Raw genomic sequence first — 25,767 nt, 5'->3', positions numbered from 1 at the left:
TGACTGTGAGCTTCTCTGTGTTGACAAGCAATAACAATTAATAATTCCTCACACTGAAAGGTAGCTTTTGGAACAGGCCAGATCCATATTAGCTTTGTTTACATTAGCTTTTACTAACTCAGTTCTGCTTGCCAAGTGGTGTATGCAAGCTAGCTTGGAACAACGTAACTATAATTTCAACTCTGTTCTTCCCTGCCATTAACAGGTATAAAAAACATAGAACTTAAAAAAAAAATCTCCTAGAAAAGCTACAGAGGAAAAAAAAGGATCAAGTAGAATTCAAGTATTAATAATAAAAATGATTTCCATTTATCACTTTACCTATTTAAATGCTGGTGTTAACCTTGGGGATTGGGCAATTAATTTTAAAAGTGGAATTCAACATTAAATATTTAATCAAATATTTCAAACTAAACCTGTTAAATTTAACACTGTCATAATTGTCTGATTACTGAAAATTACTGCCTGGCATGCATATAGACCTTAATAAAAAGAGGAACTTGCCAATTTACCCCCAAAAATTTTTACACAGTTTATAAAATAGCAGCTTTAGTACCAACACACTAGAACTATAAGGCAAGCATGGAAAAAAGCAAACTGTAAAAAATACAACAATACATATTCAAAGGTCAACCCCTTTTCATGCTTCCTTCTTCTAAGATCTGAGAATTTAAAGACAAACTAGAGGAAATCTGTGGGTCACATGTTCACAGGGCAGATATGCATATAGCATAACTCCAGGAGAGAGCAGCAGGGACAGCAAACCTTGCTTCTGATCTTATGTCTACAAACAAAAGCTTTGGCAAAAGAACAAGCTACCTTCTGATATGATTCATGTTAGGCATTCTAGGCTTCAACAGTTATTTAAGTTTAATTACTGAGTTTTTCTGGTTATTGCTCAATAACATAAAATACAAATATCACCGCGTGCACAAGCCACCGCATAAAAGACATGAAGATTTCCTCACAGAAATCCATGACTGCTGTACCACTGCATTTCCAATGCTGGCCTCTTGAGAAAAGGTCTCTTAAGCAAGGCGAAGAACCTAAAGGTTCCACAGCTTAGTGGTAAGAGCACACAGCCACTGGGAACTATGTGGCCTGTTTCAATTGAGGAAAAAAGGAAAGTTATTTATATAAATATTTAGGATTTCAGTTTCTAAAATTGATAGCCATATATGACAGCTGACACAACTTCTATATGAAAAAAATCACTTCTGATTAGTAAAAATAAATAAAAATATAGTAGCTTCCTAGAGCAGCCTGGTACTTTTACACATACTTCCTACACTTACCACATTTTCACAGCATGAGTGAAGTAAGTCCACGAGTGTTAAAATTTTAATTCAGATTGGGGTAGACTTTGGGAAATAATGTGATGGTTTTCTGTGAGGGTAGCTACAAACTGTTTAAATCCTAATATTAAGTGCTAAAAGATGCTAACACTAATAAAATGTGAAACTAGGGCAACTGTGTAGAGTAAGCGTTATTTCCACAAAAGAACAGCAGAATTCTCAAATGTGCTCATTTCAATGAAATGAGATACATGTGTCAGGCTTTTGGTTTTTTGTTGTTGTTGTTTGGTTGGGTTTTTTTTTACATTTTTATTTTACAATAAATTTTAATTTTCTTGTTTGTTTGTTTTCTTCCTCCTTTTGGGAATTAAGGTATGTCCAAATAGCATAAGAATTCCAGTATCTAATGTTTTCTTTCTTTGGACTTTGATCAACTTAAACTCTATAAAATTAGCTAAGTCTTACTTCGCTGCCATTTTTTTCTTATTTATCTTGTTAGTCTCTTTTACCTCTAAAAGAAGGACAGAAAAATTGAGCTGTTGTTTTATGTAGAATTATGTTTTATGTTGTTTTATGTAGAATATTGACCTAGCTTTGGACACAGTTGTAGAAGACAGTGATTTTACAATGCAAAAGTTCTGATGAGGGAAGGCAATAGTTACATGGGAAAAAAAGAGTGTACAACTGCAGCAAAGTAGGCTTCAGAAGGCTGAGACCTTTAACTCCATTTTTGGCTCCAAATAAGAAAACATTGCCAAAGTAGGGTAACAAAGATGTTGAAAAGACTAGAGGGCATGACTTATGAGGAACAGTTGAGGATACATGGTTTGTTCAACTTAAGAGGATCTGAAGGGTGATTTTGCTGCTGTCTACAACTTCCATGGGGGGGAGTAGGAAGGGGGGTGTTGATCACTTCTCTCTGGTGATAGGATGAAAGGGAATGACTTAAGGTTGTGTCAGGGCAAGTCCAGACTGAATATCAGGAGAAAGTCCTTCACTGAGAGGGTGGTCAAGCACTGGAGAAGTGGTTACAGCCCCAAGCCTGTACGTTTTCAAGAAGCAAAACTCCAACAATAACTTGGTTTCTACAACTGACTTTCATTCCAAAAATTCTGTGACTTCACCTTATCAAATTTTAGCAATTGATAGAGAAGCATGATAACTTTCAATGGGATTTTGGCAAATTCAGAAAAACAACAGCAATTCTATGGAAATTTATCATTGGATACACTGCATGATAGAAAACAGCCTTTAAAAAGCAACAAAAGTAAACATACTCTAAGATAAGTTAAAAGATTATAATTTTCAATTTATATATAATAAAAAAAAAGTTCTGGTCTTTAAAAACAGCCAAAAGACCTCCTTACTTTCACAAAAATATTTGACCCATTTCAGCAATCTCTCAGAACAGCTGAACATTGAAAGAATTCTAGAGATTGGTCATGTAATTAGCACACACAAAGTATTCAGAGCTCCTTGCTGTAGCAGTGTAGCACAAAAGAATTCCGGAGCACAGTGCTCCACTTATTTGCATTTCAATGCACTTCACCTCTCTTTAGTAAATGAGCTGTAGGAATAAGCAGACCAAGAAAGAAGATGGATAAATAGCTGCCTTTTAAAACTGAATTGTGTATTTTACATGCACAAAACAGAAAACAAAATACTTTCATAACACCTCTATGAATTCGAGTACTCCTTTTGTTAAATAACATTAAAAACCAAAAAACAATTTTGATAGGAGCATTGACTACTGAGTTTTGCCCCACAGCAAATGTTTTCTATGATTTGTAATCACACCCGTACTTCTAAGTAGTTGTAAAGGAATTCAAGTGTAAACAGAATGACTTTTTGCTGAAAAAAACATTTACTGTATTGAGCAATCTGCACATTTTATAACTGACGGTGTCTTTCAAGCTGAAGTCTAACCTGAATTTAAGTCTTCCAATAAGACATGCTCAGATAGTAGTATTTATTTTGTCATTTATTTTAAACTTGTCTTTTGCATTTTTCATGTCAAAGGATTGTTATGATTGTTATATAAGTTAATAATAGTCTTCATGCGCATGCAGTTATAATCTTCAACCACAAAATTCTAATGTCTGGATATGCTACTTTTTTTGTTTGTTTAAAAAAAAATAAAATCCAATCTTTAAACCAGGAAAGATGGCACCAGCCTAACACTTGATAAACACTAACTCTTGCTAAAAAAAAAAAAAAAAAAAGTGTTATTTGTGAAATGGTGACAATGGCACATTCTTATCATACCCTGGGGGAAATAAGAATTAGTAGTTTAACTAGGTTTATGGAGGTATTTATAAATTACAGTAATTGGGACCAAATCCAATAATAATAATTGGGGACAAACATCTAACAAGTACACAAATACGTATCTCACTGTTGAGTGTCAACCACCTTTGTATTCGTAATACTTTCAGGCTTGTGTTGGTATATAAAGAATTCCATATACTTAAAAATGACTTTTAAATGAAATAGCTTTATCACATACCATGTCAAAAGTACTTTCCACAAAAAAAAAAAGTTGATATGATTAAAGGGAATGATATCTACAGCATTTTTTTCTATTTTATATTACTCACTCTATGAAGTTTCCACAAACAGTCAGAAAATTGCTCAAACACAATCAAAAGATAAATAGAGAATGAATGAATAAAAAAACACTAACCTCATAAACAAAATAGACTTTGGCTTTTACATAGATTCCCATGCGTACTACTGCACGCACAGCAGCATTCATACCTGGTAAGAAAAAAAAGCAAAATCACATTGTTATAGGTTACCTTTTTTGTGTGTGTATACTACAAACTTTCAGTGTCTTTAAAAATAAATAAAAATAAGAACAACAATTAGTTCATTTCTGAGAAAAGACAATGATCATCATCTATTAAACCAGGAATCTGCTTAATGATAGTGCAATCAGTCCATGAATATGAAGGGTGCAGTAGTATTTACTTTAATATAATAATATGCCAGTATGCACCTCGGTCCGTGATTAAATTGCTGCCTATTGTAAAACAGCATTGTTAAAGTAACAGCTACTAAACCAGAAAGAGAAAGGAAATTCATTTCACAATGAACATTCAACCAATTTACGTTCTTCAAAGGGGAAATTATGCTACAACAGCTCTTTTTCCTGAGCTCTCCAAACAACATGAGTATATACAGAGTATTCTGTCAGGAGCACAGCCAAAGCTCCTGACACTGACAGGTGCCACTTAAAAGGAAAGAAAGAAATAGCAAGAAATTAACACAAGAAATGTTTTTTAGACCCATTTCACATAAAAGAAAAATGCCTATATACCACTTTGCTTCCCTGAAATGCAAATTCACACTGGAATTCTCTGCTCACACATCTAACAAACTATATTAATATAAAGTATTACATGCAAGTGTAATGATCAAACGCTTGATCTCCTCAGCAACAGTGGAAGTTCCACTGGTCCCCCTACATTTGTTAAATGAATTCCTATCATAATCCATCACTTCAGATATCGTGTTACCTTCCTCACTAATTAGGAAGTTCACAAAGGTAATATGCTAATTGCTTCTATACCACTTAAAAAGGCACATGAGATTATCCAAAGCCTGAGGACAGAAGCAGCAGTTAGGCTACACGGAAAGATTAGCCTCTGCACATCAGATGAAAAGGGATGCCAGAAACATAACAAATTCTCCAAATCTGCTGCATTCAGTAATATCGAAATAGCAAAGCCAAAGGTCATCTCTGCTGTTAACGTAGGTGTTACATGCTCACCACTCTGGAGATTTGAGAACATGATGGCTAGAGTATGTAAACTCACAACACAGTAAGCCATAAAGACCTATATCTACAATGCCTACCACTATTGGAGAAAAAAAAAAAAAGCTATAAATGCTTACCTGTCTAAATAAAGAATGAGGCTGAGGTGTTCTCAAAGATTGACTAATGAGGACCATACCAGAACGTTCCTGAAGTTGGCTAACATTAAAAAAAGTCAAAAAAAAGTCTGCCAAAATCATGGAGACAGCTTTGTTTGTGTATAATTAACAAATAATAATATAATTTGCATAGTGTCACTTCACCTTAAGACTAAAATCTTAAGTAACCCCATGCTTTCCCCCAAATTCTGCATTAGGAAATAAAAGCAAGAATTCTCTCGTTGCCCCTCTGTCTTATGGCAGAGCATGGAAAAGTTCAGGTGCCAAGAGAGCTAAAAGCACAGCTCTGGAACAAAAGCTGGCTAATGCCAAGGAAAAACTGAGAACTTCTTTTGACACGCTGTACTGAAAAGAAAGTTAGCATGCTAAATTTCAGATTAAAACTAATCTATTACACAGAGTGAAGGTATCTCCTCAATTAAACAGTTCAAAAAGAAAAGACAAATAAAAGAATAACATCCCCCCTTCCAAAGTACCCTGGAAAGCAAAGACCTTTAACTGTATAAAATCAACCATTCTTCACAGCACTGCCATTTTCTGCAAACCAAGACGACACAGGCACAAGCTACTCCTTTCATCAAAGTCCACCGCATACTTCAGCTCATTCTGTGCACAACAGTTTGTTTAAGAGATGAGGACAACTTTTTGTACTATCCCTATCACTGCACAGTTCTAGAAGAGAGCCGGCAAGCTCATTTTCTGAAGGGAAGACGTTCATCATCACTCAGAGACTCAGAACTGCCCTTTTAAGATCCTTCTGTTCTTGAGGTTCAACTCTGTCACCTCTCCTGTCTGGCACCTGAGGGGACACAGTAAGACATCTCTGGTATCTAACAAATGTTCAGCTTCAAAGACTCTGGTGTCTCACTCATTAGCTGTCTCTGTACTCCATGAATCTAAGTAAAATAAAATAAAAAAGGTGTCTGTGATTCCAGCCAGCTGAGGCAGAATTGTTTTGTCAGCAAAAAAAAAAAGAGTATTTAATAAAATAAGAAGACATTAAATATAAACATCCATGTCTAAAGACATGAACTTGTCTTTTATCTTTTTCTTATGTTTTTGCTTTATTGGTCCCGTACCATATCTTTATATCTTTAGCATAAATCTCTTACTCTGTGTACTTTAAAGAAGGGTTCCTCTGTTCCTATTCCAAATTCTCCAGATCTGCCAGAACTTTTTTTTAAAACCTAAAAATTAGCCTACAAATGTTGATTAGGCTTACCTTTCACACTTCTAAAACAGAAAATTTAAGCATTTATTTCTTAAAATGGCAAATCCATTAACTCTTTCCCCATGAATATATTCATAACAGTTGAATATTTTTTTTGTGAATACTTCCCAGTTTCCCTGTCTGACATGAAAAACTGGTGAGACTCATAATTCACCTGTCCAAAAAGATGGTAAAAGCTCAAGAAAAAGCAGGAACTACAGACAAAAAGCATTTTCTCTGCACCACCACTAAAACTTTGTAAGTTCATGTAACAGGCATTATTATTGCTTGGCGATGTATACTTTATTTCTTTATATAGGAAGAGAATTTGGGCATCTACTGGCAAACTCCTAAAGAAGTGGCTGGCATTTCAGAAGGGCTGAAGCATATTATAATTTGGTATCTGCAAAATACAGGTAAAACACTGAAGCTTTAGATTTTATGTTGGCTTTCTAAATCTGAATAGATTGCATTGCTTGCAGTGATTCAAGTATGTAAATACAGAGGATTTCACAAAGTCTCTGCATAACTTGTCTAACAAAGCACTGTTCTATTTCATTATCTGTGGAGACTTACAATAGCATTTGTGAATTACCATAATATCTATGAAATGTAATTACACACTTATTACTGAAAAACAGATTTATCCAGTTAGCTATGGATTTAATCCTGAATAATAAATACTGTGCCGATAAACGTAGGATTAGAATAGCAGCTTTAAAAGTAAGCCACAGATAAAACCAATATTTTTTTGGTTTAATGCAAACACTTTTGCATAGAAGCCTTTGAAGGAGGAAAAGATTCATTTTGTTCTTTTGGACTCAGCACAGATTACGCTACCTGCAACTACTTCGATAGCTTTACGTAATGTGTAAAACTAATTTCAGAGTGGATGATTTACTGTCCTTCTTGATATTCTCTATTCAGTTGTCTTTGAAGAAACTGATTTTTCATAGCAGAGTTAGAAACAGTACTGCAAAACTCTTTAAATTATTTCATAGACACTCCCTTCCCCCAGAAGAATATTCCTCTCTTGTGCCTACACCCTGTTTCACGTGCATACGCACAATTACAACAATGGAGTTTGAGTAAAATTAAAACACTGTTTTGTGTTTAGATATTTTCTTCATGTTAGTCAGCTCAAACAGGCCTTTAAATAAGTAACTATAATACTAACCAAGTAAAAGAAAATGCAAAACTATGCATCTTGCTCACATATCAAGAAATCCTTAAGTACCAACTATTTTAATTACAGGTATTGGCTTAAATGCATGCTTAATGCCTTAACGCATGCACTACGGAAATGTCTTAACAGTGTCAAACAGAAAGAATTTATTCAAGGACATAAATGGATATGCCTGTAATAAAGTAGGAGGCTATAATCGCCAAATGGAAAGATAAGAAGCAGTAGTCAAATACAAAACACTGAACAAATCATTAAAGGTAAACTGAGAAAATTCAAATTGTTTTGTTAATTACATAACATTTTATTGCACATTAATGATTCTAATTACCTGAGGAGAAATACTATACAGTGTAAGTGCTTAGAAAAACTGTATCAGATCAGAGCCCTGTACTACACAAATATTTACATAACATCTAGACTACAAAAATATCTCCTTCACCATTTAAAAGGCATCTGAAGAGACTACTTTCAATCACAGATTCTGCTAATTATAGATGAGCTTCCTCCAAAATATTAAATGTCTTGAAACAGTTACACTCATCCATTAGTAACTACATGCCTTATTTTTTTTAATATATATTAAAAAGCGGACACATGTATTTTGCACATGTCTCTACACACACAGAATCATATTTGCTGGAAAAGATGCCTTTATTCCATGTGATTATCTTCAAATTACGTAAGTGTTAATAAACAAACTCCACATTTTGGATGTCATAAAAAAGCGCATATTTTATTATTTGTTCCGTGGCCAAAATTCATTTTTCCAAAAGAAGTGACCAGGACAAGAACAGTACATCTACACTACTATATTAAATATGCCTTGAAATGTCATTGGCAAGCCTGTAATGCTTCAACCAGAGAAATATAAATCTTTACTTCAGCAGCCTTGGTCTAGGATATTCTAGAATATTACCAGGCAATCCATATTTCTAGCTCCCTCACTTGCTATCTTCCACAACACTAAATCTTTGAGTTAATCTCAGAAATAACGTGATCACCTTTTAAGGACAATAATCCTGAGCAAGTAAATGGGAACAGCTCGAAGGAACCACAGGCTCATCCTTTTTCAACAGCACGCAATTGCCTTCTGTCAGATGCTTTCAGATGATATTGCTCCCGCTGCTGAGACACACCTTTCGTGGTTCTAGAATAAGCACCCTGACTGGAGGTTATACAAACATGAAAGTGACCTACAGCTGCCCAAATCGTCTGTGGTAGCCATTGCCAACCACCATAAAATACAACCACGTACCTGAAGCAGACCACAGTGAGTCCCACTGAGTAATGATGGAAGCAGGAATAAAACCCATTTTTAGTCCATTTTTCTGAGCTGCACCACTACCATTTGTAAATAGTCCAAGAACTGAACTAACTCCTAAATTATGAGAATTGTCAGAAATTTTGCCTCTCAAAGCAACTGTGATTAAGGTAGAAAGTACTTACTCTAGTTTACTATATAGCTGGCTAGCTAAAGTGATGGACTGCCAAGTTTAATGCTTGCACACATTAGTGTACAAGCTACACCTTTTTGACATAAAATAAACCAGCAATACATCCTTTAACCCCACCAAAAACAATACTTCAGTGTTTAAAGTGTGGTGACTAAATCATAATAATCCCAGCATGGCATGTACACATTATATAGTGCTTAATATTCCACAGTTGGCAAAAAAAGATAAACAAAAAACCTTGCAAGGAAGTACCACAAAGGTGGGAAAGTAACTTACACCTTAACACATCCTATAAATAGAAAGGCTTGTTTGTTTTACATAATGCTACTTCTAAATTATTCACAAGTACAACAGCAGCAAAGGCAGTGACTTGTATTCCAAAACAGTATCAAGCATATTTTGTTCTAGGATAAGATTTACAGCCCACCTGTCTAAATCAAAGCATCTATTGGGATGAAGATACGTGTTTATTGCAACACTAACGGGTGCTCTTTGCACTGCATTTCCTGCTCAGGCTGGTTTGCATTACAGATAATCTGACCTTTTCTATGTCTACCTAAGACATTTTAAAGAAAACCACAGACTGGAACTTTTTTTATATTTTCACTTTTTTGTCTACATCAGAGTTTGTAGTTTTACCTGCCCTACCATTTTGCCTTAACATTTATTTGCAACAAGTTCTGCAGCAATGGCAGCATATTTCCTTCTGCGTATCCTTCACAGTTTCTCTAGAACATTTGCCCTACACAGAGCAAATGACCTTGACAGGGCATGACTCATTCTGTCCCTTGTTCTACGCCTAACCCAGCATGCAAACAGACTACAGGTTGTGTATCTTACACATCTCTGACATTCAAGATAGTAAGGCTTATGAACCTCAACTGCCTCGTGTCATTCGGTCCAAATGATCAGGTCCTAAAACTGCTTTTTTCTTGTTCTAAGTTAGGTCAACAAAGCTGCCTACAAAATGTCTTGGAAGACATCCAGTTTGCTTTGTTTAGTCTTTGTGACAACCTCTCTCCTCAGACAGCAACTTTCACAGGCTGTTCATCTTCACCTTTCTGTGGAAATATGCTGCAGTTGCAATCTGCCAGATAATGCCTAGATGCTATCCACACATTCTGCGATTTGCAGAATGCCTTAATTCACATAGTGGCAAGTCAGGATTAATATTTTATAAAAGGAGATGCATCTGCCGCTGCATTATATAATCTCCAGACACGCGGAAGCGAGCAGCAGGGTTCAGCCTCTTGCTGAACACGCTACTGCTGCTTGAGGCAATGCCCTGTCACACTTAAAGTTAAAATGGCGATTTGGTGACCTGACCACTACAGCAGAAAAGCCTCGATTCACAGTCCCTTCTAGAATCACTTGTCAGTGGAAGTAATGAGAGCAAACAGTGGATAAAACTTGAACAAATGTAACCTGACTGGGGAGGAAAAGAGAAGCCATTTAAGGTCATCAGCTTGCTTTTTCTCTGGAACTGTTTTGCTCCCCGGCTGGCACCAGTTCCACCCTGACCAGAAAGATTCCCGAGAATCCCAGGTAAGACCGGGGACTCCCCGTTATTCCTGCGGAGTGAGGGCGGGAGGATGCTTCTCCCAGCCCAGATGACGCAGGGAGGCGGAATCTGCAGCGACTCGCAGCGGATCACGTACACACCAGAGGGGGGGAGCGGGCAGACGCTGGTCCACGCGATGGGCTGCCAGGAGGGCGAGCAGCAGGCACGGCTCTGCCCACACCCGCTTGCCCATTGGGAGAGCCAGGAGAGGCTCCACCATGGATGCAGAGCGGTCCCCGCACGTTTCCATGTGCAAAGCAGCGAGCAGTGGTCACTGAGCTGCCGAGCATAAGGGAAAGAGAGGGAGGCTTTTCTCTTCCTCCTCTCTCTTCAATCCACAAACGCGAGTAACGTTTCTTCTCGAAGTTAAAGTACTTCCGAGGCACTCTCCGGGGAAGGAAAAAAAAAAAAGTAAATTAAGCAAAGGAGCTAAAAGCAATCATCACGAAACTCTCCCGGCAAGCGTGGAGAGTCCTGTGAAGCAGCATGAAAAGCTGGAGGTCTGAAATCTTAATTAACTGCAACTTCAAACTGCTAGCATACGTGAGGTTTTCTAGCAGAAAAGGGGAAACGAAAGTGCAGGAAAAAAAACTAGTTCACGACTAAGCACGTTGAGATCGAGCCTTTCTCTTTCCCCCCGATGTCCGTGGGTCTTTTGTTCCCCCTGCTCGTGCGGCTCGGGCTCCCTCCGCACTTCAGGCATTCAGGGAGGTGGAACACGCTGCCAGCACGCTCCTCCCGAGAGCGAGCCACCGCCTGAGCTTCCTACAGCACGGCCGGGCACACGAGCGTGTCGCCGGGGCAGCCTCCCCCCGCCGTGAGGCGGCACGACCTCCTTCCCCCCCCCATCTCCCCGGGGGCGAAGCCGTCTCGGCGGCAGGAGTTAACAACACCGCAGCGTTTCTTTCCCTCCTCTTCCCCGCCCGGGGCAGGCTGAGGGGAGGCCACGCGTTAGGAAGCGAGGGTGAGAAAAGGAAGGGAGGCAAGGAGGTTTGAGAGGCCGTTTGCGGCCAGGCCGCGGAAAAAAAAAAAAAAAAAAAAAGAAAAAAAAAAAGGGTTTATCTTTTAAATGATCTCAGTAAGAGACAGCAACAGGAGGCGCAGGACCCCCACACCCCCTCCAGGCTCCCTCGAGGCCGCCTGCGGAGCCTCTCCCCCGCCATGCCCCAGCCGGAGCGGCCTCCCCCAGCCACCCCGTGCCTCCATCCGCCCCCCGGGGGGGGGAATTCCCCCCTCCTCGCCCCCACAGCCTTCCTCCCACCCTCCTCATCCTCCGTCCGGGCTCACCCTGGGCATCGCCGCCGCTGGTGAGCACGCCGATGGCTTTCCCGGTGCCCGAGAGGTTCTCGAAGAACTTGGGCTGGTGATCCATGGCGCCGGCCGGGGGGGGGGACCGGGCGAGGTCGCTGAGGGAGCCCCTTGGCCTCGGGGCTCTGCCCTGCTGCCCGGCGCCTCGACTCCGCCACGCGCTCGGCCTCCGCGGAAAACAAAAATAAAAGAGGAGAAAAATATAAAGCGGTGCTGGTGTGGATTCACAGATGGGTGTATAAAAAATAAGGGGTAGTTGGGTGCCAGAGGGCAGGGAGAGAGAAAAAGAGGCGAAGAGAGCGCGAACGAGACCAGAGGAGGCGCAGCGCACACCGCAGCCTCCCCGCGCTGCCTCCCCCGGCTCCGGCTGACAGCGCGGCCCGGCGCGGCTCGGCAACGCCCCCAACGCCCCGCCGCCAGGGGCGGGTGACGGGCGGGCCGGGGAGCCAATGGGAGGCCGAGGTGGCGCAGCCAGCAGGGGCCGGGAGGGGTGGGGGCGTGAGGGGGGCTGGGGTGGAGGCTGAGGCGGGGGAGGGGCTGCAGGTGGGGGGGGGAGGCGCCTTCCCTTCCCTTCCCTTCCCTTCCCTTCCCTTCCCTTCCCTTCCCTTCCCTTCCCTTCCCTTTCTTCCCTGTGGCAGCACCTGTGGCAGGGCTCGTGTGTCCCAGGGCCTGCTCGGTGTCTGCTTTGACAGGTCTTTGTCCCTCTTTTTGCCCTCCCCATCCCTCCTCAGGTATTTATTGCTGCACTGCAGGCATTCGGGCACATGTAGGGAAGTGGAGTTGTTGCCTGTGAGTGTGCACAGCTCGCAGACAAGTTTTGAGTCAGAGGGAGCAGCGGAGGCCAAGCAGATGGCAGAAGTTAGATGGGAAGCCCTTATCTTTCTGCCCTGCCATTTGTTCCACACTGATAAAGCGCTCTCTTAAACTCACTTTATTATAATATCTCATTGGACCAAACCAGTATGATTATGTTCATCGCTGTAACATGCCCATGATTGCAGCAGAAACAGCTTAAGCCCCTGATTTTGTTAATTTAAGGAGATATTAATGTGTTATCCCATAAACAGTTCTTTCTGGAACTTAGCATGAGTAAAACTATTTGCAGAATCAGGGACCAAGTTACTCGCCCAAAATTATAAAGGAAGTCAGGGAGAGAGTCAGGAACAGAAACAAAATGCTGACTCAAGTTTTATACCTTAATAGCTGTAATAATTATTGTTTTTATTCAACATCTACATCACATCTTAGACTTAATTCTCAGTCTAAAAATACACGTTCTCATCCTGTCAACTTTCACACAGTCACAGGCAGAAGCACAGTCATTTGAGTACTTCAGTCAATATTACTCATAGGTAAATGTTTCAAGAAATTGTACCTGCAAAGAGATATCTGCACGTACTATATGCACAACACGTATTTGCAAATCTTCTCAGAGGCTAAAATGAGTGCATAATTTGACAATGGAAAAGACACATTTCCAAGTAGTTTGCATACCACGAACATCTTTTCTGTGCAAGTAGCTGCAACAATTATTCAATAGGGAATTTACTGTATTATATCTGAGGAGAGTTCTGAGTCATACATTGTAACAAAGATAAACTTTTATTATAGAAATATATAAGCCCCATAAAGTCCTGCTTTGATCATTTCTGTTTTGAACTGGAGTTGCATCAGTTTCTTGAAGAGTAGCTCTGCAAAAGCTAAGTTAACATTTTAAAATTCAGGGCTTAATACAAAGCCTGTAAAATCAATAGGAAGGTCTTAGGCTAATATAAAGTATTGCAACAACTTCAAGATAATGAACCAGTGATAATTTGTCATCTGAGCAATAGTCTGAGGAAGTTTTGCATTGATTCTGTTTGCTTTGGTGCAGCTACTTAGCCTATCTTTGGAATTGGTTTATTTTGCTTTATTCTTTATAATTAAAGCACTCACACTTTGTCTTGAAGGAGACTTGTCCCCTTTGCTTCCAGACATATCCTTGATGCTGCGGAGTTATGATTTTCTGAAAACACTTTTTTCTCCAATTGCCTTATGGTACATAAAGAATTCAATCCTTGTAAGTGATGTAATTCTCCCCTCCCTTGTGGAGGGGCCTGTGATTTCACTTCATCATTTATTATAGCTACTCATTGTTCTTTAGGAGAGCTCTCAGGAGAGAGTTGTATTTTGTCTGTGTAAAGTCTAATAACAGAGGTGGGAGGAGAGGAAAGGATGTGGAACTGTTTGTTCTCGAGGCTGTCTTGATGTACTTAAATATATTCCGGTACTACAGTTGCCAATAATCTTAAAAGGACTGAATTCTTGGCTTGAATATTGAAGATTGTTAGGGAAAACAATCTGGTTTAACCTTGTGGGGTATAGTTGCAATGCAGTTAGGTACAGGCACATAAATCTTACTGACATGGAGAGAATAGGCTTTTGTGAGATATGCAAACTGATAATGAAGAAACTGCATATCTGAGTAAAATCTCAGCAGTTATGCTGCACACTACATTAGGTGCTCTAATTGTCCTCTTACTGTAACACTTAATACAATCAGTTTACACAGGATAGGGACAGCACAGGTGGGTTTTGACTATTCCCTGATACCGACTGTTGCGGGTAGGCAAGAGGAGAAGAATGCAGTTAGACTGTATGTTCCCCAGGCCATCTAGATTAAAGCTTCTTTAAATCCCGTCACTACCTAAGAAATCCTGATGGATCCTTTAAAAATACTTTCAGTTTCTGCCTGCCTCAACTTACTGTGCAAATATTATTAAACAATATCGTGCCTTTGAATTACAAAGCCATTCATATTGTGGGTGTAGTATCATAGATGCATCCAGCACTTCATTTAACTTCCATGGAAATTAAGATAAATTAAGAAGAAAAAGCGCGTCCACAAAGATTACTGCATAAGTAGTCTAGCAGAGTATAATTCATTTTTAATAAATTTTCAGCTTTTAGTACATGAAAACTGAAGATCCAATTGAAATCATTTTCTACTGCTAGATCTTTCTTTCATAGGTGGATTCTCTGCCATCTAGTAGTATTTGAGCCCACACTTCAAGTTTTTCTACTGAGCTTATAGAAGCTGTCTCTTCTGCCCAGCTACCATGAGACTTTTGGATCATAAAGTCAATTATTGATTGTTATTAAAATATTTTTTATAAAATAATAATATTATTAAAAACAGGCAGAAAACAGAGAATGGGATGGAAAGATTTATAGAAATTACGGCACTTAAAAATGAATCAGGATAGTCACAGAATGCACAGACTGATGTGAAAAAAGAAGGAAAGGTTTGTCATTTCTGGGAAGAGGGAGACAGGGATTTCTGTTAGAGAACAAATTATTTTTTTAATACTGCGATATTCCCTGGCCCTACATCTTGCATATGAACTCTTGTGCTTCTTAGTCTGCCTTTTTCCTATTTGTTTTCACCCTTCCTTTGCATCATTCTAATAGTGTAAATGTTGTAGTACAGCAGCTGTATTCTGGTATTTTTTTGTTTGTTTTTTTATTTTTCTCTTTTATAATGACAGTACTAGTGATGCTGATGTCCATAAATCTTCCTTTATGCTAGAAATAAAAGGTGTAAATGAAAAAAAAAATCTGAAACTAGCACGGGCCAAGAGGTATAAGAAAATCTTCAAGAGATTTGAAGAAGGGTCTTGCTGTTAGGAATAGGTGAGGATGAAAGCGAGATGAGGGCAATGGAAACTAACACAGATTTGAGAAGGGGATGTGATTGTATCCGGAATAGTTAAGTCTTATAGTAAATATTCATAAGATTTTGTAATGTATTTTTTTGTGTGTTTTTCATCTCTTGCTGGTACTGATTTTGCTAGGTGGAGAGTAGCAATTGACAGAGCCATGGAGGGGAATGTACTTAAAACTATGACGTATATAGACATTATAGAAAAGGTAATCAAAATATTAATCTGTTACTTCCCAGGAAAATGCAGCAAAATAATTTTCATTCTGAAGATAGATAATGTCCTGAGTCACTGTAATATCAGCTTTTAGCAGAGATAAAGAGTGGTATCGCTGGTCTGTGAATATGGCCATTTTACGCAAGGACAAATAAAACCCTTATAACATACTAAGTGTAATTTATTTAAACTGACCAAGTCCGCTGAGGAAGTGGGAGTGGGAACAAGTGTCAACTATAAAAGGATGTTATCTTATTTGCAGTGAGGGATAATAATATAGTCACTGTACTCATCATGAAGGAAAATCACTGAATGTCAGCTACAACTTTTTTTTTTTTAATGTCAAATGGCTGTTGCTTTGAATTTCTTGTACCTGACTATTCACTTCAGAGTTCTGATACTAATCTAAAGCATTAATGAAAGTCCCAGTAAAATCAAGCAACAAGACATTTTGATGGTACTTGAATCAATCCCTGTATAAAGAAAAACACAAATCTAATCCCTAAATTTGCTTAAATATAAATGTTCTTAATTAAAAAATAGCTTATTTTAAAAAGCTAATAATCTGATAAAGCAATAGCAAGTTAATTCCTAGAAGAAATATCTTTAATAGGAATGTTGCTATATCACTTCAAAACCAGGAGGTATTGTTCAACTCTTATTAGCTTTCAAGTGGTAGTTTTTTATAGAAGATATTGTACAAATGGCTATATGGAAAATGCGTCAGTTTGGTCTTTACACCAGAGAGTTATTTCTTCCATTGTAAAATCATGTTTTCTTAAATAACACATACTAGAGTTTGTAATCCATGCTCAGTTGGTTCATTATGTGGTACTGTTTTTCATTGTTTTTTTTTTTTTTCCTCCTGCTTCAGCTGCTAAACTCACTGTTCAGTGCCACCATCAAACAAATACTATTAACATGATATATATTTCTAGGTTATCTGACCTTCAAACTTTGATCCTTGAAAGACATGTTTTAAGACCCTAGACATATATTTTCCAGCATTTTAACATGATCCATGTAACTGTGGAGTCCACTTCTTAAACTAAAACTATGTTTTTATTGTTTTATTGGGGAGGAAAATTCAAGACTATGCTAAGCACCACCCACAATATTGCAGATCAAAGAGGATTTGTGTTATGAAAGATGTGTTGTGTCAGATATACAAGGCTTGGAATGATTGAGCCATGCTAGTCATATATGTATCATAATTGCTCAGTTTAAAAAAAAAACAAAACCTCAGAAACAGAAAAAACTGCCTAAGTAGCTTCTTTAAAAGAAAACACTGTGCTAATTAAATGGTTGATGAATCATAAAATTGACTAAATTATTTCTCGTCTTTTGGGGAAGAAGAATACGTAAGTTTGTCTTTCTCACCTAGAGAACTTCCACATTGAGACATCATTTGGTGCCACAGGATAATTTGTAAGCTATGAGCCACAAAAGGTACGTGTCTGGTTGGGAAATGACTAGGGTCATGTATACATGTTCATAGTTCACGTGAAAAGTACGTAGACTAATTATGCTATTCTCAGAATATGGTGTGGCTACAGTTTTCTTTCAAGCAGCATGGATTATCTCAAGATATTGAGGAGAAATCTTACGGTTTATGTGATGTGAATGACATGCTTATGTATTTTATTGCTCAATATAAAAATATAAACAATCCTTAAAATATTGTCTGGTACACAGGACTTCTTATAAGTGAGTGTCCTAATTACTTGGTTATTATATGGTATTATCCTTTGTACAGTATTTCTGGATTAGTGAATCTTTGTAACAGCTTCAGAAGGAGAGTTAATGTCCTCATCCAAAAAAGAAAAAAAAAAATGTCCTCCTGACTGACAGTTCAGACTGTGGAGAAAGGCTTCAATGTACTTGGGTAAAAGAGGAAGTTGATCTTAGGAGTGTCAGTTTCTGGTCATGTGCTGTAATTGTTAGGCTATATTATATGAGAGGTGAGTACTGTGGAATTTTATGTGGAGGTCACTTCTGATGCAGAGTAGATGATATTTAAGAGTTTTCTGAAAATTTGTTCTATCATATTCCTCAGACAAGTTTGGCTGGAATAATGCTTTAGCTTTTGTTTTCAACAAGGCATGAATACAGGAGACATCAGCTAACTGCTTATGTGGATTGGAGCCAAATGGCTAATTTAGCCTGAAGCTCTTTCTGATTTTTTTCCCTCAGCAGACCTCATGGAAATAACTGCAAGGGGAAAAAAAATCTGGAAAAGTAGGTATAAATCAGGGTTGCTTAAGGAAAGAGTAACCACTTCCCCATTTTATAACACTGGGGATCATTAAAAACAAAAATAGATATGTTATGCTCCTTTAAAATTATGTACCGTTTTTATACTTCAAGAAATAGACTACAGTAAGTAATGATCTGATTTAATTCAATTCATTTGATAAGTGTATCTTCGTTTCTTCCTTAATATAATATCTGATGTCCTACAAACATCAAAATTGTTGTTACCTTCCTCAAAGACTTGAATTTTATATTTTATTCTCCTAAATTAACAAGACAATGTAATTAGTGTAATATAAATTTGATTATACAATTACCAATCAGATGAATTAAAAAATGTAGTTCTCCCAAATATTTGCAGGCTACATGCAGCAGTTTCCATGTTACTAGATAATTTCAGTTTATCTAAAATTAAACTATTTGAAACTGTGATTTATAGAATAATGCAGGTTGGAAGGTACCTGACAAGATCATCTGGTCCAACCTTTTGTGGAAAAGGGGACTTAGATGAGATTATCTAGTGCTCTGTCCAGGTGCATCTTGAACACTTCCAGTGTTGGGGACTCCACCATATCCCTGGGCAGATTCCTAATTTCTAGGACTCACTCCATTACTTTCCCAGGGACTGAAGCAAGACAAATGTTCCTGTAGTTTCCTGAGTCCTTTTTGGGGACTTGTTGTAGATGAATGTGACGTTTGCCCTCTTTCAGTCATCAGGAATATCACCCGATCTCCATTACTTTTCTGAGATTTTAGACAGTGGCTTTGCAACAATGTCAGCCAATTCTCTTAACATCCTTGGGTGGATTTCACTTGGGCCCATAGATTTATTTGGGATGAGCCCTTGTAAGAGGCCGCAGACCAGCCCTTCCTCCACTACTGGTGGATTGGCACATGAGTTGCCATAGCTGCTTCACCTGCTGCCTGGGGTCCAGCTATGCCAGTAATGACAGAGGTAAAGCAGGTATTGAGAACCTCTGCCTTGACAGCACCAGCTGTAACTAATTTCCCTGCCCTATTTAGCAGTAGGCCTACGTCTTCCATTTGCTTCTGCTTACTGCTCACATATTTGAAGAACCTTTTTTGTTGTTTTTGACATCTTTAGCCAGTTCTTCTAGATGAGGCTGATCAGAGGGCTGGAGCCCCCCTCCTATGAAGAAAAGCTGAGGGAGTTGGGGAGAGAGCTCTGGGGAAACCTTACTGTGGCCTTTCAGTACTTAAAGGACTCTTATAAAAAAGATAGAGAAGGACTCTTTACTTGGGTAGAGAATGCTAGGACAAGGGGGAACGGTCTTAAACTAAAAGAGGATAGATTTAGATCAGATATTAGGAGGAAATTCTTCACTGAAAGTATAGTGAGGCACAGGAACAGGTTGCCCAGAGAAGTTGTGGATGCCCCATCCCTGGAGGTGTTCAATACCAGGCTGGATGGAGCCTTAGCCAACCTGATCTAAAGGGTGGTAACCCTGTCTATGGCAGGGGGATTGGAGTTAGATGATCTTTAAGGTCCCTTCCAACCCAAACTATTCTATAATTCTATGAGCCTTAGCATTCATATATATATATATATATTGCTTTTAAGCACACCCAAAAACTCATTGTTAAACCAAGATGGTCTCTAGTTCTGCTTTCTTCCTTTCCCTCAGCCTACTTCCAGGAGGCTGTTCTTCCATAACTCCTAGCACCTGTAAGCTCCTTTGCCCTCTATGGATGCTCCCCACAGAATCCCTCACCACTGGACTCTGAGCATGTTGAAGCTGGCTCTTCTACGTACTGGCCTTTGGTGTGCTCAGCAGAACTATAAACTTCACAATGATATGATTGCTGTTTCCAAGACTACCATTGGTAGTCATGCTGTCGAGTATATCCTCTCAGTTTGTGAGCAGTAAATCTGGCAATATGCTGTTCCTACTCAGCAGGTTCAGTGTCTGCAGCAGGAAGTAGTCCTCAGTGCATTCCAGAAAACTGATGGACAATTTGTGCAGTACCTTGTTGTTTTCCCAACAAATGTCCATTTGAAGTCACCCACGAGGACTAGGTTTTGTTGGCCCAAGACTTCCTTGAGCAGACAAAGTAAGGTTTTGACATCCTTGCCTTGACTTCAGACAGCCATTAGTGATAGATTGTTCAAATAAAGTGATATGACTGCACTTTTTATCATAGCTGCAGTAACCTTCATCCTTCAAAGGCTCTTCTTATTCATTGTGGTTTCTTACTGCTGGATTGAAAGAGAATTCTAAGCTCAAAATGTCTGAACTTAATGGAAACATTAATTCTGGGGTTTGAGAGGCGGGGAGAGAGCATAAATGGTCACAATGGAATGCGTTCCAGAGTTTACAGGCCATCTTTGTCTCCTCCACAAACTCTCTGTGGAGCAGAGCACCACAAAGTTGTCTTTCTGCAGGACTGAGGAGACTAGAAAAGGAATTTTGGCAGTAAAGCAGACAGTGGGGATCTGCATTACAGTTTGTGTATTAGCAGCCAGCAATTTCTGAGAGAGAGATTGGAAGTACTTAAAAAAATCAATAAAGTTAGCTATTTGCTCCAAATAATTTACACTTCAAGAAGCAGACTTTACCTTTGATTTTTTGTTGTTGTTTTGCTATGGTGTCATGAATAATGTATAACAGCAAAGATTGTTTCTTCGAGAGAGCATCATAGTTCATACTTATGCTGTTTCTTGATCGGTCAATATTTCTTGTTCTCAACTGTGCACTTTTTTTCTTACTCCTTTTCCTCCTTGCTCCAGCTTACTTTTTTTTTTTTCTTTTTCCCTACCATCTATTTTTCTTTTTTCTTTTTACTTTTCTTGTTATCTTCTTTGTTTCTTTTCTTCCTTACTCTGAAGATGGGAAGAAACTCAGCTTTTTCAGTCTTTGGATAGTATTAGTGTAGAAGTTAACTGGTACAAATAGCATATTTCTAATATGCTATTAATATGTTAAATATTTTTTATGACACTGATTGGAGATCATAATTGATGATGAAAACTATGTAATGTTTCAATTTGTGGAAGAACGAATTAGCCTTTAATGACTAGCAGAGTAATTTCATTTATCAGATGCCAATCTGGATGCCTTATGCAATGTGGTCTCTTTTCTTCTTATGAAAGGAATTAGTAACATCTCCTTTCTCCTTTTCTGCAAAATTTAAATAGTTAGATGACATGTATTTAATAGTAATTCCTTGTAAAAATGCATTTATATGCATCCTTTGCTCAAAGCAATACTGGGAGTTTTATCCCACATTCTGCACCACAGAACAAAATAAACAAACAAACAATCAAGCAAAACAACTCCATAAACACAGTGTCATATGCCAGAACCTACAGATAGAAATATTTTGGCATCTTTGAGAAATTAAGTAACATGTTTAAGTTGTGGAGCAGAGTTGGGGCGGTGGAGGGACAGGTTAAAAAAAAATGTATTTGCTTTTATTATAATGTTGTAAACTTACATGGTATGTAGTATTTAAAAGTATGTGTTAGATGTGCTCATGTTACGCACATTTTAATATCTGTCTTTTTACATATTTTTATTTTTCCTGTAATTGGTTATAATTCTTTGGAATGTCTTAGCAATGCGATAAAGTGCTCTTTGGCTGTTTATGCAAGTGACCAAAGTCCTTTTATGATATGTTTGAGTAATACCATTAGGAACATTACGTCAAAATAATCGGCATGTTTTTAATAAATTGAATGGTGACTGTTGTGATGAGACGTGGAGCATATTTAATGTTTACTGTGAATTATCCTAGGATCATATATTCTCTTCCAGAAAAGCACAATTTCCTTGATTTCAAATGCCACTATTTGCTGCTGAGATTGAATGCCTCCCACAATCTCTTGTCTTTAAAATATGAATGGTGTGTATCAAATAGCTTCTTTTTTTTTTTTTTTTTAAAAAAAAGTATACTGCTGAAAAACAGGTGCCATAACAGCCTGCTGGAGAGATTTTTCTTTTCAAATGAATATCCTTCTTATCAAGAAGAAAAATGAATTTTCTACACAGATGCAAAATTAACTCTTGTTAATCAACACCATATAAGATATTACATCTCATGGTATTTGGTTTTCATTACTGCTTTCATGAATTTAGAACTTAATCAAATTAAATTTCACTATCAAATCATGAAGAACAAAATATTAGGTTAGCTCACAGCAGCAGCTATCTCAGTTTTGTGACACGCTGGAATAGCTTCTAAAGGAGTAAACAGGAGTAAGAGAGATCAGTGGGAATTTGGGAATTAATGAGTGGTAGTCTAGAAGGCGATCAACTGACTCCCAGGGAAGGATGTGCCCTACAAACTTAGTAGTATTTTAGGTATTTCTAAGAAACATTGCCTGTAGCCAGCGTAATTTGAGTTCAGGATCTGCTCCAGTGAAGCATCATTCCATTTCAGTAGCACATGGTGATGTTCACCAAACATTAATCAGACACCTCTGGCAAAGTGATTCCATTTTGCTGGGTGACCGAGAGGGATAAAAATTTCCATTCTACCCCTGAAATACTTCTGCTGCAATGTCATTGTCCTTATCTTGGGATCCACAAGTGCTTGTGGATCACACATTTACTAAATAAATCAAGCAGGTGTCTGCCTTATGAAGCCCTGATGCCTTACAGTACCTAGGGCCAGACTAGGATGGGTTACTGAAAGTTAAATAAGGAGAACAGAGGACAAAATTAATTACATAAGGGTAAATAAGACAGGAAGGGAGAGAGCAAATATAATATCCATTAGCAAAAATGTTTTAATGTCTTCTTGACTATCATATTGACATCAATAAAAATAATTAATCAAGAATCACGATAGAATGAGAGCTGCTAAGAGGAACGTTCACTTATATGTTGGATGTTTTCAAGACCTGTTTGTACAAAGTCTGGAATTCGGTGTTAACCCTGCTTAGAGGAAGAGGTTGAATTTAGATCTTGTGAGGGCCCTTCCAACCCAAATTATTCTATGAGTCCATAATTCCAAATTTTACTCAATTTTGTAAAGTACTAAGAGGATCAATCTATGTAATGTCTGGATAACAAGGTAAACATTCCTTTATCTTTAAGTGCATTTACAAATAAGCAAATGATTGAAGACAAATTTCTGAACAGTTCTGTTTTGGAAAAGATACAAGCTTTAGTTACTAAAAGCATTCAGAAAGTATTGTTTTCTTCTTGTTTCCAAAATTCATGGTTTCTGAAGAAATAACTCTGGAAAACAAACAAACAAACAAACAAAAAACAGTGGTGCAGAAAACTATTTCCTAGACAACCAAAAAACTATTGCTCAGAGTCTTGTTCTTTATGCTTCTTGTGATTTATAATTTCCTTCTGAGAATAGATTTCTTTTATTATTTCATTGCACTTCAGTCTTTAGCTGCGACTGACACCAGTGATTTCACAGCAAAATTTAAACATAAACTTATCATCAGAAACAAATACAGCCCCCAGTCCTATACACAAGATAATTAAGTACTGCTTTGTCTGCAGAACTTGGAAACCTAGTTCTAGTAGCTTTCCTTAACAGTAATATCCTGTGCCACAATCCCTGAAGTATGGAGAAACCTTCTCTAGAACAAACAGAGGGAGGTTGTACCTCTACCAACGTCACAAATTAAGGGTAGTGAAGCTCTGTTTCTTTATTCATTCATTTGGATGAGGAATACCTGATGGCGCAGGTCTCACAATATTACTTTCATAAGCAGAATGGTACAGCTACCTTCAGCACTTGAGGTGAGGCAGCACCAGCACAGAGCAGAGCAGGACCATTGCTTCCCTTGACCGGCTAGCCACGCAGTGCCAGGGTATGGTTAGCTCTCATGGCTGTCAGAGTTCACATATTCAGCTTGCCATTGACCAGAATCCCAGATCCCTTTCTGCAGGGGTTGTGTGTTAACTCCTTCAGAGGCTCTCATCCTGTAGTTGACACTATTCCTTTCCATGCAAGAGGCCACTGTCTGTGCTGCTGTGGATGAACAAGCAATATCATCTTGCTACAGTCAGGGCAGCAGTGAAAATGAAACCGAGGATAACTTGAAGGGTAGGTCTGACAGCGCTGCAGCCAAGTCTGGAGCAGCGATGCATTGCATGGCACCAGTGAGTCAGCAAATATGTGGACAAAGCTTAACAGGAAAGACATGATCTGTTGGAGTCAGAGACAGCTGAGCACGTGTCCAGCACAAGGATAGCAGTAAGAGGGCATATGGGAGAGATTTGTCCTCTGTTAATTTATGATGGAGCTAATTCACTTTTACAACCATTCCACCCTTGTAATGAGATAGCATTGTAATGTCTGCAGTATAGGGAGTGCTCTGATGCGGGTTAGGACTTCAAGTGAAACGTCATTTGCATATGATAACAGGCACTTACCTGAAAGCTATAAAATATTTTTTACTGTTCCTTTTTCCCTTTGGCATCTGCAATACAAGTGCAATTCAATACGATCATAGTAGTTGGAGACAGAAATAGTTGGATAAGCCACCTATCTGATAACACAATACCAAATTATTTTGCAAACTTTATTTTCTAGTAACTTGCTATTTCATTAGCCAGCACAACTGTTAAAACTGACTGATATCTTTCATCCCCATGTTTACTATTACTTTGAGTTGTTATTCAGCCAAAATACTGTTTATTGGTTAGTGCTGATGTGCTTCGTATCTTTTTTGCATTGAATGGTAAGTGATTTTGCTAGACCCTTAGAGTTCAAAAAATTCAGTGATTTGGTTCACCATATTTTTAACAGCATTAGCAGCTCCTGAAAAAAAAAAAATCTCTCAAGCATAAAGAATTAAGCAGTGTATGGTCAGATATGTAACGAAGCCAGTGAATAAGAGAAACAAATCGTATTATATTTTGCATTTTAAGCCATTTTATATGAAATATTCATAAATTGTGAAATAAAAAGCTTCTGGACTTATGGCTTAAAACGAAATCTAAGAGTACAAAGGCATGAAAAAGTATTAATTGTGATTTAATGAAATGCAAGGATAGGAAAGGCAATTTTGAAAGAGCTTTTCAAATTAGTGTAACATACTTTAGTGTATAAAGCTGCTAACTTCTCTACCATATACACTATATGCATCATTTTGCTATCTTATTTGTAAAGACAGAAATATGTAGAACATCTTAATTCTTTATTTATTTGCAAGTTATCAATTAAATTAAACTTGGATTTATCAGATAAGGTTTTTTTTTCCCTTCAGTTACATCTGAATAATTCACCAACATAAATCAAGATGCATTTCAGAAATACATTTAGGACTGTTTTTTAGCCAATACCAATCAAGCTATATATCACAAAGATGGTGTTATATATTATTGAAAGCACAGAGACTTTTATATCCAAAGACTATGTACCAGCCAACTTTCATAAGGATGGGAAATCCTTACACATCACTTGAAAAATACCCTAATGTATTAATTGCTTGAGAGAAGCGGGTAGTATTGCAAAGTGCTAATGTATTGAGATAGAATGAGGGCACTGTGATGCACTTACTTGGGATATTGTGTTGGGTGACACTTTTTGTTTCTATTGCTGTATTATGAACAGCAATATGTAAATTATGAATACATCTTGATCAGATCTAGTAGCTGCCATGGTCTTATTTCCCTTTCTTTATATTTGAATCATAGAATTTTTCAGGTTGTAAAA

General features: G+C 38.1%; 1 protein-coding gene and 1 long non-coding RNA gene across 4 annotated transcripts in view; one reads left to right on the top strand and one right to left on the bottom strand.

Moving 5' to 3' along the window:
- The window catches only part of PFKP (phosphofructokinase, platelet), a 44,812-nt gene extending 32,470 nt beyond the window's left edge, over nucleotides 1-12,342 (bottom strand). For 2 of the 3 annotated variants that reach the window (XM_048047586.2, XM_048047585.2), the window contains exons 1-2: nucleotides 11,930-12,341; nucleotides 3,979-4,052 (exon numbers count right to left, since the gene is read on the bottom strand). In XM_048047586.2, coding sequence (XP_047903543.1) covers nucleotides 3,979-4,052; nucleotides 11,930-12,014 — 159 coding nt within the window. In that variant the 5' untranslated portion in view covers nucleotides 12,015-12,341. Of the gene's footprint in view, nucleotides 1-3,978; nucleotides 4,053-11,929 lie in introns of all 3 variants that reach the window. The other variant, XM_048047587.2, reaches the window with a different exon arrangement.
- A 1,086-nt stretch (nucleotides 12,343-13,428) lies between these two features.
- LOC106038899 (uncharacterized) lies at nucleotides 13,429-21,932 on the top strand. Its single transcript, XR_007158088.2, has 4 exons — nucleotides 13,429-14,009; nucleotides 15,784-15,859; nucleotides 17,252-17,316; nucleotides 19,767-21,932. It is a non-coding gene; the product is annotated as an uncharacterized lncRNA (long non-coding RNA).
- The last annotated feature ends 3,835 nt before the right edge of the window (nucleotides 21,933-25,767 follow it).

Source organism: Anser cygnoides, chromosome 2, assembly GCF_040182565.1.
Source record: "Anser cygnoides isolate HZ-2024a breed goose chromosome 2, Taihu_goose_T2T_genome, whole genome shotgun sequence".
In the NCBI taxonomy this organism is placed as follows: Eukaryota; Metazoa; Chordata; class Aves; order Anseriformes; family Anatidae; genus Anser; species Anser cygnoides.
This window is presented reverse-complemented; position numbering and strand designations above follow the sequence as displayed.